The sequence below is a fragment of the Rhineura floridana genome, chromosome 19 (genome assembly GCF_030035675.1).
Source record: "Rhineura floridana isolate rRhiFlo1 chromosome 19, rRhiFlo1.hap2, whole genome shotgun sequence".
In the NCBI taxonomy this organism is placed as follows: Eukaryota; Metazoa; Chordata; class Lepidosauria; order Squamata; family Rhineuridae; genus Rhineura; species Rhineura floridana.
This window is the reverse complement of record NC_084498.1, coordinates 24,929,349-24,944,000: the sequence shown is the minus strand read 5'-3', so window position 1 is coordinate 24,944,000 and position 14,652 is coordinate 24,929,349. Positions and strand designations below refer to the sequence as shown.

At 43.5% G+C, this 14,652-nt stretch overlaps 1 protein-coding gene across 9 annotated transcripts in view; it reads left to right on the top strand.

Annotated features, from left to right (window-relative positions):
* The window catches only part of MTMR3 (myotubularin related protein 3), a 69,780-nt gene that overhangs the window by 32,719 nt on the left and 22,409 nt on the right, over positions 1-14,652 (top strand). For all 9 annotated transcript variants that reach the window (XM_061603441.1, XM_061603439.1, XM_061603436.1 and 6 more), the window contains 6 exons: positions 1,845-1,927; positions 4,024-4,190; positions 8,957-9,053; positions 9,822-9,935; positions 12,561-12,766; positions 14,092-14,223. In XM_061603441.1, coding sequence (XP_061459425.1) covers positions 1,845-1,927; positions 4,024-4,190; positions 8,957-9,053; positions 9,822-9,935; positions 12,561-12,766; positions 14,092-14,223 — 799 coding nt within the window. The remainder of the gene's footprint in view (positions 1-1,844; positions 1,928-4,023; positions 4,191-8,956; positions 9,054-9,821; positions 9,936-12,560; positions 12,767-14,091; positions 14,224-14,652) is intronic.

The following is a 14,652-nucleotide window of genomic DNA, read 5'->3' as shown; positions in this document are numbered from 1 at the left end:
TGTCCCCTGGCATGATGCCTGGTGTATTGCCCCCTCCACCATCCTCTTTCTGCGTCTTTTAGAGTTGATGCCAACCTGTGTCCATCTTGGGCCAATTGGTCAGCGTATGCAAAGGCAACTTTCTTAGATGTTGTCTCTCCTCTCTGAACATGACCCCACTCTGTCCTTGCACAGGTAATGTGTGCCAGGGACCCTGAAGCAGTGGTGGCTGATGCCCATTGGAACTGGTAGGGCAGAAAGGAGGGAGCCCAAGGAGTAGGTGGAGCCAGAGCCAACAAGCGGAGCCAACTAATTCTACTTTTGTCCCCATCCTCCTCCTCCCTGCTAAGTTCTACAACAGCGAGACTAAGGAGGAGGAAGCTAACAGTCAGGGCCACCCCCTGGGCTGGATGTAAGTAAGAAGGCAGGCAGATTGAGGTTGGTGGGGCAATGCCCCATGCACCCTAATGGACCTGCCTCCACTGCCCTAGAGGCAATCCTGTTGCTTGTTTGCATTGGCTATTCCTTCTCATTGGCTTCCTCCTGTTAGACAAGGATGGGAGGAACATTTCACCCCATGCAAAGTTCAGTACTGCCAAGAGACAGACGTGCCAGACTTGTGTATCAGCTTGTAAAATGGAGATCATTATATGGGCTGGTCCATGTGAGGGGTTTAGTGGGGAACACACTGTAAATAGGCTTTCTGTGAGCAGATGCTGTGTCAAGATAGGGATTGACCTATGTCACTGTGGCATTATCAGTGGCAAGTTAAAAGGCTGCTGTTTACTCTTAATGAAGCGGTGCTGAATTTGGGGGTGCTGTTCCAGTGGAAGCACTGGCAGTGCCAGTATCAGCATTGTGAAGGGCAGATATTATTATTATTATTAGTATTATTACTCTTTATTTTTACCCCGCCCTTTTTCCAAAACTGGAACTCAGGGCGGCTTACAAATAAAAACTACACATAGGTAAAAAACATACAAAAATATACAATTAAAATAGAATTAAACTATTCGTAACATTAAAACCATGAAACATACACTTAAAATACTAAGACAATTTAAAACATTAAGAATAGGACCATAGAAGAATACAACAGACCTTATGAGGTCCTATCTTAAACATCTTCTAGTCCAAAAGCCTGTCGGAGTAAAAAAGTCTCTTTCCCCTCATCCTGACAGTGTCTCTGTAGAGAACATTTCCCCCTGCCCCCAAAGGAGTGAATAGCAAGTGTGGAACAAGGCAAAACAGGAGTGTGGTTGGGTTTAGAGAACAGGAAGGTACACTGCGCAAGAAGCCTTGCATGACCAAATCACATAAGCTGGAGAACTCGTGTGTGTAAAATGTAGCTCTCTGTTCCTACAAAAACGTTGGTACTGTAAGCATGGAGCTTGAGCGATTACCAGAGGTTAGGTACAGGTGGTATGAGCATGAAGCACACTTTAAGTTGGGTAAGTGTGTATCTCGTACACGTTCACAACCCTTTCTGCATCTGGCGAAGTGCACCCTCTTCCGTGAAAACTTAATGCCATAGGGTTGTATACAGCATTAGTTCCAAGTGGGAATTAAATGAATAGACGTGACTGACTTAGATCTATTAATTTCAGTGGGGGCTTCTCTGAGGAGGACAGTTGGGTTACAGCCCATAATAAATGTGTTTTGTCTTTTAAGATGCCACAGAATAGCAATCTGTTTATCTGCTGTGTCATAACCACATGTGTCCATTCTCCATGATTTACCACGTGGTGCCTTTCCATATGGGAAGAAAAATGATAAGGGGCAATAGTCTAATAAATCCTTATATTAAATGTTGGGAAGCTGTGTCAGGCTCTTTAAGTAAGGTCATATAATCTTTTTAATCACAGGTTCCATTACAGCTTATAGAAAATGTTGAATGCCGGGATATATTTCAGCTTCACTTAACTTGTAAAGACTGCAAAGTAATCAGGTATGTGTGTGTGTGTGTGTACTGCTTAAGATAGATATCAATGCCCTGTTTAATAATTATTTATTGCTGTCTTGACAGGGCAACTCCCCCCTCCCCCTTGTCTTCTATTATATCAGTAGAACAGTAACAATCCAAGGCATCTAAAAGCAGGAGACTAACCAATTATATGTTGCCTGTCAATCTCCAGCCATCGTGGGAGCCTTAGGTTAACTGAAACAGCTTCTTTCATTGTGTGTTCGTTTTCACACAAAGCCCTAAATGGCTTGGGACCTGAGTACCTAAAAGAGCACCTTCCTCACTATCAACCATCTTGGATCCTACGATTGGCAGGCGAAGTCTTCTTGGTGGTGTCGCCACTAGCGGCTGTCTGGTTGACGTTGACCCATGACAGGACCTTTTCAGTGGCAGTTCCCCATGCGTGGAATGCCCTCCCTGGTGAGGTGTGTCTGTCTCCCTCATTACTGACTTTCAGGAGAAATTTGAAAACATTCCTGTATACCCTGGCATTTGATGGCTGAAAAGGCACTGTTCCTGGCAACCCTGCAGTCACTGGTTTTAGAATGTGTGTTTTTTTAAAATGGTTTTGTTGTTGATAAGTTTGGTGCTCGTTTTGGGAGTAAGGGTGGGCTATAAATTGAATTAATAATAATGTTAATAATGTTATCATTATTCATGAATGTCAAAGTGCCTCCCATTTTCCTCACTTGGCACAAACATATTCATATTATTTTCACTCCTACTTGCCACCCTGGGCTCCTACTGGGAGGAACGATGGGATATAATCATCATCATCATCATCATCATCATCTTTTCAAGAGTTCCCTCCTTTTCTTTGCCATCGTGGCCACCTTTGTCCACAGTTCTATTGGCAGTGGCATCTCACATGAATGTTTAATATTGTAAAAAAAATAAAATAGAAAATCATGATAGTGTAGGCAAATGAGGTTGCGGGCTAGGAGGGCAAAGGAGGAGGGAAATGGAGCAGAGAAGTAAAAAGGCAATAACATGAGCTCTTCGGGGCGGGTGAGGTACATTTTCTGTTCTACTTGGGAGTGAAAGTTTGAAGGACTTTGGAGTCCTTGTATTAATTGACAAAGCCCTGAACAACTTAGGTGCAGGGTACCTAAGGGACTGCCTGGACCCTTGTATCCCAGGCCAATCACGGAGATCATCCACAGGAATGTTGTTGGTCGTCCCTCATGCTGGTGAGGCTTATTTGACATTGACATAAAACTGAGCCTTTAGTGCCATCTTCCAGCAGAGATTCCGCTGGCATCTTTACTGGTTCTTGCTGTTTCAGGCTGCCAGGCTTATGCGCGGCTCGGAAATAGTTTTCTGTCATAGTTAGCTGGTGATCTGTAATTATAAATTGTATGTGATTTCTAATGTGTGTATATATAATTATTATAAACTGCTGATTTTTAAAAAATGAAATAGTGGTATGCAAGCATTTTTTATAAATAATATTGAAATTAGAAAATATTCAGTACAGTCCTAGATTCTTCACATCACTACCAGGGCGACATGCTCATTATACCTGGGCAAGTATAGCTTTTCAGAGGCCGAAGCCTGCAGTTCAGGTAATGCCTTATAGTGTGTTTAAGCATGCTATACTAGCAGGCCTAGGTGGGTGCAAAGGCCTTTTAAGGTAGGACATGGAAAGAGAAATGCTCCCTGCCCCCCTCCCCCCCAGTACCTATTTGATGGCTCAGCGTTTATAAACCCCATAGATTTAACCCATCTTCTCATTTTGCATGGTTTTCCCTTATGGTGCCAGAGGTGGCAATGGTGGCAGCGGCATTTCTGGGACTTGGGGGGGAATCAGATAACCATGACATAGATATGAAGGTTTAGGCAAACAACCAAGGTATGAAAAATGGGTATCCTCAGAGTAATAATGATATTACACTGCACTTTTGCATATTTTGTACAGAGTTCATTTGTCATACAATAGCAGTGCAACTTTTGAAACTGAATACCAGAGTGTTCTCTCTTGTCCGCTTTGAAGCTAACCTTTAATTGAATTCTGTGGCTTGGATCTCTCTGGATGAAAATTAATCATTTCTTATCTCTCTCTTTTTTTTTTTTTTGGACAGATGTCAGTTCTCTACCTTTGAACAGTGTCAAGAGTGGCTTAAGAGGCTGAATAATGCCATCCGCCCTCCTTCAAAGATAGAGGATCTCTTTTCGTTTGCTTACCATGCCTGGTGTATGGAGGTGTATGCTAGTGAAAAAGAACAGCATGGTGATTTGTGTCGACCAGGTATGATGATGCGGTATGCACTGTGTAGTCAGATACAAATGAGCTTGTTCCAGTTTACTGAGGTCCTGCTGAATTTTTGCCTGTGAAAAGATTCAAGGTAGAGGTTGTGGAGGGCTTAATGGATAAACTTTACAGCTGCCACTAACCACTTGCATTTTTTGTTCATTGTTGGCAGCTGTTTTCCCCCCAGTCCGCAGCTTTCCTGCTATTTTTTTTAAATGGGCTTCTTCCTAGGCAATTCACATCAATTAGGGATTGCATAAGCAGCATTATGATGTCATGGTACCATGCAGCCAATCAGCTTTGGCTATGTGATGTCACAAAGCCAAGTCAGAGCGAAGACAGTGTGCTCTGTCCTCATTCATAATGGGTGAATGTTCTTGCCGAATTTTGTAGATGCTCCTGAACAATGATCTAAAATGGAGTGAGTGCATTTTGCACTGATGGAGCACCCCTCCCCCAATTTTGCTATAGATCTGCAACGTATGCAGGTGAAGAGAGGCACAAATGAACAGTTTATGCTTTCTACTAATGTTACCTTCGTAAAAGAAGCAGCTAACCCTTTACTGGTTCTTGCTGTTCAGAGCTAGAACTGATTCTGACAATTCTCTCAGGAGGGTAGAATTCTTGAATTCATAGAATGATAGAATAGTAGAGTTGGAAGGGGCCTATAAACCCATCAAGTCCAACCCCCTGCTCAATGCAGGAATCCAAATCAAAGCATTCAAATGCAAATTTACCAAGATTATACAGTGATATAAAGACACTAAGTTCTGTCAGTACTGTAATTTTCTAGCATTGCCTCATATCAAGAGGTTTGGATTTATCACAGACGAGAACTTGATACCACCATCAGTATTGTGATTTGTAGCTTGCGAACACAACCGGCTGCTCCGTACTCTGATGCTGGGTCTCTAACGCTGCATTATCTGTATGTGAGATGTAGTTTGTGTAGGCCATGAGGCTGCCGCTCCATCTGGAAATGAGGAAGGGAGTAGGAGCCTCCAAGGGCATTGTGGATGAGTTGCTAGGGCTGGCCGGCAATAAAAGGAGGGGGATCCTTTCATATGCGGGGGAGGGGACTAGATCCAGGGGTGGGAGCTAAGAGGGAACCTTGAAAGGACCCTCTGAGAGAACCTTGGCTGTACGTATCAGAGCTCTGGAGCTAAGTTACCTCTCTCTTGAGGAGGAAAGAGGCCTAGCCTTGCTAGATATCTAACAGTGGCAAGAGGAATGTTCTAATACTTTGAGGCTGACTGTTTGAGTGGACTGTGTCTGTGCCTGTGCATTACTCTAATTAAAAAAAAATCCTTTGTGCTGAATCAGCTGTGTCTGTCATCCTGGAGGAGGAAAGTCAGGCGCTAGTCACATTGCACACAGCCCTAATTGCTGTCGGTTTCTGTTCATGAAACTGATTGACAGGGACCTGGTGGATTATGCAGCGCAAGCTATAAAGGTTGGGATGAATGCATAACTTCTGTCTGAATAAAAGATGAAAAATTGAGTCCTGCTGCAAGGAAGAGATGGCAGTATGTTCATGTCCAACAATTCATTCAAGTAGCTGCTTCATATTTGGAGAAAGAAAATGGGAAGCTAGATCAGTGGCAAGTCCACGTTCTTGTACAATACGGGGCTTGGAACAACAGGGCATTGCTGCCGCACAACGATCAGTGAAAACTTTGGACTTGACCTGCAGTCAAAGGGGCTTCTGTCATTTTCTGTCAAAGGGAAGCCCAGCCTGGCTCCATCCTTTACCTAGAAAGAACTCTCAGCTCCAACTGCCGGCTGCCCTCAAACCGAAGTGAAGCACACTGTTGGCCGCATCCATTGGCCAGGGGACAAATGGAGAGAGAGAGAGAGGGTGTGGGTGTTCTGGGGTTGGAGTTTTGTGGGGGGGTTACCTGTAGCTGTAAGCTGCTTTGAGAATCATTTGATTGAAAGGTGGTGTTTAAACCTTATTTTAAAAAATTACATTAGCTTTGAATCACTGGGGAAATGACGTAGAAATGCTTTAAAATAAAATTAATAGTAGCTGAATCTAAACTCTCTGATTTTAATCTGGAAATAGTAGCCTCGTTGCTTTTCTTGCTAAGGTTTGGTTGTGGAGTGTACGGAAGTGAGCAAACATTAGACTTGCTTCACTGGAAACACCTTTCTGTAGAAGCTAAACATGGCAGTGATCTAACTCCGTACCTCTGCTCAAGATACACCCACGGTGAAGTAGCAGGTAGAGTAGAATTGTTATCTAGGTGAGCACCTCTGAGGGAAGCTGCAAGAAACTCTTCTCCAGTGACTCAATGTGTGAGTTGGCTCAGGTATCCTAGATTGCACAAAGAGGAAAAGAACTTGATTTGCAACTGTTAAAGGACCTGTACCCTTGGCGAAGGGGCACATCATAGGGGCCCTGCTCCATACCTTCCATGGAGCCCATCCGGTAAGGAGGTCAAAATAAAGGCACCAACTCATGTCTATCCAGTTGCAGATCTGGTTTTATTACAGAAATGTTCCTTCACATTCCCAGGCGAAGGCCTCAGTTCCATCCAGCTCCAAGTTCTCTAGCACAGCGTTCCTTCTCAGGGCTGCTTCCACTTTCCAGCAGAGGTTCTTCCCCAACACAGGCAGGAGTCTTCTGCCTCAGTGCCCTTGGTAAGCTTAAATCAAAGGCTCCTCTGCCTCCCCAGGGTGCAGGGGGACTAGGGTAAGCCTGGGCTCCTGCTATCCCTGCTCTGCCCATGCCCAGTAGGTCTTCAGGAAGTAGCCTGGGGAGGGTAGTCAAGACCACCTTTCCCAACCTCAGCGGAGGTCCAGCTTGGCCAGCCTCCTCCCTGTGTCTCCACAGGGCTCCCTACCCCCTTTCCCTCTGTCTGAGGCCTTCCCTGACTCCCTTCGCTTCCTTCTGCTTAAGACACAACAGCTGTAACACCCTTTTCCACCTTCAGGCGCTGAGGAAGAGGGCCCCGCCCTTCTTCTCCCATGGGTGGAGTCTCCAAGCAGGGTCCAAACGATGACACCTCGGGAGTGAGTCGTTGCCTGTTCTAGGTGTTGCCTGCTGGTGTGGGTTGGGCCAGGGGCCAGCAGAGGACTGGGAAGCCCTGGCGGCCTCTCACAGCCTTTTCACAGTAAATGTTTACAGGTTGATTGTTATGTATGTGGGGGACCATCATGATGAGTTCTTCAAACTGATCAGCCTTTTTAGCGTTTTCCTAATGTGTACAAAGAGATAACAGAACTTGTCTGAGAGCCTTATTGCAAGGGAAGAAGTCACTTTGAGACTTGAATGGGGCAGGCAAATAGAATCAGGACAGCTTCTGCACACCCATAGTACAACTACCAAAATTATGAGCCATCCTAGCTTTGATTTACTTCCATGCATTTGGAGGAAGGATATCCTCTTGGAGTTAAAAGTGCTTCCTTTTAAAATCTGTAGGAATGGAACCTTGGCTTTGGTTCCATTGGCATCACCGTTCTTTAGTTCTGCCAACAGAAGAAGTTGCATAAAAATCAGGATAATGAGAGGTACTTTGAAAAATACTGGATTGATCACACTGTATTCCAGTGAAACTAGATTGACCAGTGAAACTTCTCCTTTGCAGAAGGATGCCCTGGAAAATGTCATGTTGAAATGCAGAAACTGGATGTGTGCTAGAAGCTGCGGACTCTGGCACTAATATGAAAATGAGACTTAGATACCCTATCTTGTACCCTGGCTTATAAAATAGACTTTTCTGCGTCGAAAATTACTTGACTTTTAATCTGTTCATATCAATAATATAAAAGATTCTTGAAACTTCAAAATGCAACAGTTATGAAGATGCCTTTTCGAAGGCCGGCTTGTACGTGAAGCGGAGGTGATTCTCCCTCAGTGCTGAGGCCATCAGGTGATAGCCGATGAGTGTATTCACAGTGAAATAAATGCTTGCACTAGACTTCATACATGACGCTTGTCTCCAAGCAGGGCAGTGGCCTATTCAGTAATGTGGGGTGGAAATTTTTCTGCAGGGGAAATTCCCAATTCCTTATTTTTCCACAGGGAAGTTTCCATTTCATAAGTTCATTAGTAACACTGAATGGATGCTAATTGCAAATGCCTACTAGGCAAGCTTGGCGGTTTCACATTTTTTCTTTGTTTGCTAAATACAAACAGATCTGGCAGTTCCTATGGCACTGGACTTTTGTTTCAGCATCATGTCAAATCACTCTCTAAGACAACAAAAAAAATTCCAATGCAAACTGAAAATTTTCTGATGCCAATTACCTTAATTCACAATTATTTTCCGTTGCATAATTTTCCAGAAAGCCCTCTGAGAACTAGCACATAATTCAATGCTAGCACTGGATTGGTCCTTAATCCAAGAGCCTTTAGTCTAGAGCAGCCTTTCCCAACCAGTGTGCCTCCAGATGTTGCTGGACCACGACTCCCATCAGCCTCAGCCAGCATTGCCAATGGTCAGGAAGATGGGAGTTGTGGTCCAGCAACATCTGGAGGCACACTGGTTGGGAAAGGCTGGTGTAGAGGGTATTTAGCCTTATTTTTTTCCCGGAAAAACTGTAAGTGATTATTAATCCTTCACTGTGTGCAGAGCCAATTAAAATTTCAGGCTATCACTAAAGATGGTTACTTAATTCAGATTTTTCATGGTTGGAGAGAGTGAAGCAGATTTGCCACTGTTTTTCTTTCTTACGAAATCACTGAGGCCAACTCATATTAAGTAGGGACTTGAATTAGGTTCTTATTATTCTCCACCTGTTTTATCTTTTTGTTGCAGGAGAACATGTAAGTTCAAGGTTTAAAAATGAGGTTGAACGGATGGGTTTTGACATGAACAATGCCTGGAGGATCTCCAATATCAATGAGAAATACAAGTAAGTTCTTTAGGTGCTTGGAGACAGCTGGCTTTTATTGAAGCTGACCATTTTGGAGCGGATCAGATCATTCTAGGACTTAGCTTGTGACTGGATCCTCTTGCAGAACCTGACACTGTTAATTATTTGGAATGGGGAGAGTGAGGTTTCTTAATAGTCTTAAAAGATCCGAAAGGCAGAGTGGCAGAGCCCATGCCCACTTTGCAACTGCCATTGTGCAGTTCTGCTTCTTGGCATTTATGAAATGGTGCAGGCAGCATGGCTCACTGCCGTCCAGCTTCAGACGGCTGCTAAAACTTAACCGTGCAAACTACCCAACACCCTTCTGATCTTGTTGCCAATTCTGTGCTGGCCTTAAAAGACGCAAGAGCATCGCAGAATGAACAGCATCAAGGTTGGGCTGCCTTGTAATATAGAACCATGCCCGGCAATTTGGAAACCATTGCCACTCTCCCTAGGTGAGTGCTAAATTAAAAATTGCTCTGTTACTGAGAAGGTAGTGCCAACAAAGGACTGTGGGATGGGGGAGGGCAGGGAAGGAATGCCTGCAGTGTGAGCTTTTATGTTGGAGGGATGTTAACACCTCTTGCTATATCCAGCAAAAGGAAGTGGCCTAATCTTTAGCATTTGTATGATTGTCATTTTCTCCGGCTTATGCATGTTTGAGCATACCACATCCAGCAGCGGAGGCAAGCCCTTGATGTGGCTGTACATGCATGCCTTGTTTGTCCAGAATCTGTCTGTTAACGTAGTCCTTCTCCCACACAGGCTCTGTAGCAGCTACCCTCAAGAACTCATAGTTCCTGCTTGGATCACAGACAAAGAGCTGGAGAGTGTGGCAGGCTTCCGATCTTGGAAACGCATCCCTGCTGTGGTTTACAGGTGAGGCCTCCACTGAAACACCCACCTGTCGCCAAAATGACTCTGAAGAGCTCTTTTTTATCACTTTGCCAGATCCTTATGCAGTACCATGGCAACTATGCTGAACTGCAAAACTGGTACAAGTGAGTTTTCACTTGCCTTGCTTTCAGCAACAGAGTGTTGACCCCAGGTGCTTAACTGTAAACAAGTTGGCCAGGACCTGTTTCTTAAGTAACCCCAACAGAGCTTCAAGATGTGTAGGAATGATTGGAGAAATGACTGCTGTCTCTGTAAAGTCGGAAAGTCCCATAGTTGTGGAATGCCCTCCCCAGAGAGGCCCGCCTGGCTCACACATTATGGTTTTTTTGGTACCAGGTGAAGGCCTTTTTATTTGGCCGTTTAATTTTACTTTTATATTTTAGTGTATTAAGATCTGGGTGCAAATAGCTTCCCCTTTGCTGGCTTTTATGTTCATTTTATGCTGGTGTGTTTTTTACAGCAGCCTTTGCATTGTTCTATGCTGGGTTCTTTTATGTCATTTGCATAGAAAATGTTGTATTAGTTCATTTACATTTACATTTGATGTTTTGTAAACTGCCCAGAGGCCTTTGGTTGATGGGCAGCCTAGAAATGTAATAACAAAAATAATTATAATAGTTTGCCACCCCACCTCAATTTCTCACCCCATTACAGCAATTGTGAAACATAGGAACAATTTATTGAAAGTGAACAATTACATGAGATAAAGAAACGTGGGGAAAGTGTGTGGCAAAATAAAATAAAAAAATACTCTTATGCTACTACTGGGCTAGAAGACAAATGTCTTCCAGATGGTTCTCTAACTCTTAAGTTCTTCTGTTAGTACCTATTCTTGGCTCTGTCCTGTAGATTTGCCAACAGTGGTCTTTTTTTGTGTTTTCTTTCAATGAGATTCCACTGCCCAGCAGGTTTAACATCAGTTGCAACCCATTCTCCTCCCAGTGAATGCTCGGTTAAGCCATCAGCTGAGTAAAACTATCCAGGCTGTCTAAAAGCTAGGCTGTTGTGTATGTAATTGCTGTCACGGTTTAAGTTTCTTGGGTAGAGAAGGAGCTAACCCAAGTTTGGGAGCTGGGATTAACTCCTTGACTACTGTGGTTCTTAGCATGGCACATACATTGTGGGAAGTCTGCTGTATTCTCAGAGATGCAGAACTGGGACACAATTCCATCTAATGGTGTAGTGTGTTCAGCTACAGCTCTTGGGGTCTTTCTTCCATGATGTTTTAATATTCCATACTGCAAGCAAGCACCAGATTTGTAGTGGCATGTGAATTCTTTATTCTTCAGGAATAGCTGTTCAGATTGCAGTATAAAACAGTTGCTACCTCATAAATGATACTCTAGATGTAGCTAGTAGTCCTTGTGCTTGTTTTAAGGCTGCAAGAAGGTTCTGACATCAGTTGCCATGTAAGGTGGCTTGCTTCTTTTTGGAGTTTGGCATTGACCTTTGAAATAGATTATATGTCCAAAGGTTTTTGGGGTGTTTTTTTTAGTAGTTTCTTGTTGCCTTTTTGTTAGATTCAAGGTAGATGTGAGCTTGCTGATGGCTAAATAGACCATGCTTTAGATCAGCTTTCTGCAACCTGGTGCCATCCAGTTGTTTTGAACTACAGCAACTCTCGTCAGATGTTTTGGTCATGCTGGCTGAAGCTGGAGGGCACCAGATTGGGGAAACTGCTATGTTGCAAATGTGAAAATAACTGAAATAACTTACATAACTGAAAGATTCAGCTTCTAGATCTTCAGTTATCTTAGAGTTTTCTGTTTGTTTTACTTTCGCATGTGAACAGTCAGGAAATTTAAGGTCAGCTAGTTTATGCTTCAGTATGAAGAAGGGTTTTTTCTCTTTTTATACCAAATGTTCTTGCCCTTCATTGAGCATCTTCACTGCAACCCTCTACTTTAAAGAGTATGTACTCTGAGTAGTCTTACTAAATGCAGGTTTCATTATTCAGAGTCCAATGAATATCTACTACAAATTACCCACTATATGTTTGAAAATAACATACCTGCAGAATATGCCAAGAGTCTTTATGGTTTAGTATCTTTGTTGTCTCGTTGCCCACATGGACTGGTTTTAGTTGCACACAGGTTATGTAACACTGTATAGATGGGCTTCCCTGACTGCCTCTTTCTGAACAAAAGGCATGTCTAAAATACTGAAGCTGCTGGTCAGCATTAACTTTGGCTGTTGACCAGGGATCTCACTTTAGGATTAAACTGGCAGCCTTCCAGTTCTAGACATCTCTGTATTCTAGACATTTTATACATGTCAACAAAAAACTGGTTGAAATTCTGATCTGATGTAAGCAGTCATAAACATTGGTTCTGTTATTTTGAAACTTGCTTCTGGATGACACAAATCTCTTTCAATCCTAACTTTTTTTAAAACTGTGGTTGCATTACAGCAATTAATTCGAGTAGCAAGTGTGGAATAGTGTTCCATGGAGCTAACACATATTAGAATAGCTGGCTGGCCCACTTTTGGAATTCTCCAGTGATCTGACAGTTCCTACGGCACTGTGCTTTTGTTCTAGCATCATCTGCATTTAGGGCTCTTTTGTGATGGTTACGGTTAGCCATTTGATTTCCATTTCCTACATAGGCATCAAAGCAATGGGGCAGTAATTTCCCGTTGTGGGCAGCCGGAGGTCAGCTGGTGGGGCTGGAGAAACGCTGATGATGAACATCTTGTCCAGTCAGTGGCCAAAGCCTGTGCCTCAGATTCCAAGTCTAATAGCAGGAAGCTGGTGAATGGAAACTGTTCAAGAGACTACTCCAATGGAGGAGACTTCTCTGATGTGGAATTTGGTAAGTTCGATTGTCCCTCCCATTTCTGAAATGTTGCATGTCTATTTCTTCATCAAGTTCGAATGGCAATCCCCCCTGATAATTAGCAGAGATGACTTCAGCCCTTTGCCTGCAGTTCTTTGCACTCTTGTGTGCAAGATGCACGGATGCACAGTTTATTGATTGATTGATTGCATTTGTATACCGCCCCATAGCCGAAGCTCTCTGGGCGGTTTACAACAATTAAGAACATTAAAACACATTTTTTAAAAGCAATTTAAAAACAAATGCTAAAATGCCTGGGAGAAGAGAAAAGTCTTGACCTGGCGCCGAAAAGATGACAGTGTTGGCGCCAGGCACACCTCGTCACAGACATCATTCCATAATTTGGCTGTTAGGCTGATGTGAAGTCAGTGGGATTTAAGCAGCCTAACTGTGCAGGATGTGAAATATTCCACCTTTACTGCTAAAGCACTCGAGCCAGCTTGCATGTTGTAATGATAGTTTACAATCTCAAGACACATGATACAACAGGAAAAGGAACAGGGAGGGAAGAGGAAATTAAAGAAATTCAAATACCAGCTAATTTATTTGATTTATTTATACAACTTTATATTCCACCTTTCATGGTTAAACCAACCTCAAGGCAGGTCACAACAGTAAAAATACATTGTAACATAAAATCAATCAAATATTAAAACAGAAATATAAGTCATTACACAGATTACCTACCCGTCCCTCTTTCCATTCAGTGCAGGCCTGGAGGAAGAGGAAGGTTTTCAGCTGACAGTAAGGATTAACTAGCACTGGTGCCTGCTTTACATTGGGGGGGGAGGGTATTCCAGACTCAGGGTGCCACTTGTATCATTAGATACCACTGAAGGGCTGTAGCTCAGTGGCAGAGCATCTGCTTTGCATGCAGAAGGTCCCATGTTCAATCCCTGGCAACTCCAGGTAAGGCTAGGAGGGACTCCTGGCTGAAACCCTGAAGAACTGCTGCCAGTCAGTGTAGACAGTACTAAGCTAGATGGACCAATGGTCTCACTCAGTATAAGGCAATTTCCTATGTACAGGAAGGTGGAAAGATCGCTATAAGGAGACACTTCTGGGAAAGGAGCTTGGGCTTTGTGGTCTCACTTCTCCCTCTTCTTCTGTAACCAGGTAGAATCAGCTACTACTGATACTGGAATGAGGCATTGTGGGATACATGGTGGTGCTGCTGCCAAAACCAGTTGCCCTTCCTTTGTCTCTCTTGAATTTACGTTTTTTCTAGATAAGGTGTCCTGCAAAGTGTGTGGTTTTTGGATAACTGTTGCAGAATAATCTGTTTTCTCCCCCTTCTTCAGATTCCTCCATCTCCAATGCTTCAGGAGCAGAAAGTTTAGCGATCCAACCTCAGAAACTTTTGATCTTGGATGCGCGCTCTTACGCTGCTGCGGTGGCAAACAGGGCCAAAGGGGGAGGCTGTGAATGCCCAGGTAAGTTGTAGTGCTGTGCTCTGAGTTTTGTGCTAATGCATTTACAGAGCGAGAGAAGGAGGGACAGTAAAGATCTTGTCTAAACCAGACCAGCCTGCTCAAATCAGTGCTATCGGAGTAGCTACCATTAACGAAAGCCGAGGAGGTTGGGAAGTGAGGCGCTCCTCAAAAACGTACAGATCCCCAAAGGGTGTTGCCTTAGAAGAGGGATGCCAGCTGCTCTCCTGAAAACTAGACCCAGCCTCTAAAGCAACAATATCTAACCCTGGAGTTCTTGCCAGATTTTATTCAAAACGTTGATCCTAATTAGTTTAAAAATAGCAAGATGCTGCAAAAGTCCAGCATCAATCTCTGCCCTCAAGGTGACATCCTAACTGTACGAAAATGTATCAAGTTCTATGTCACCCTATACTGAAGAGGTATCAGATA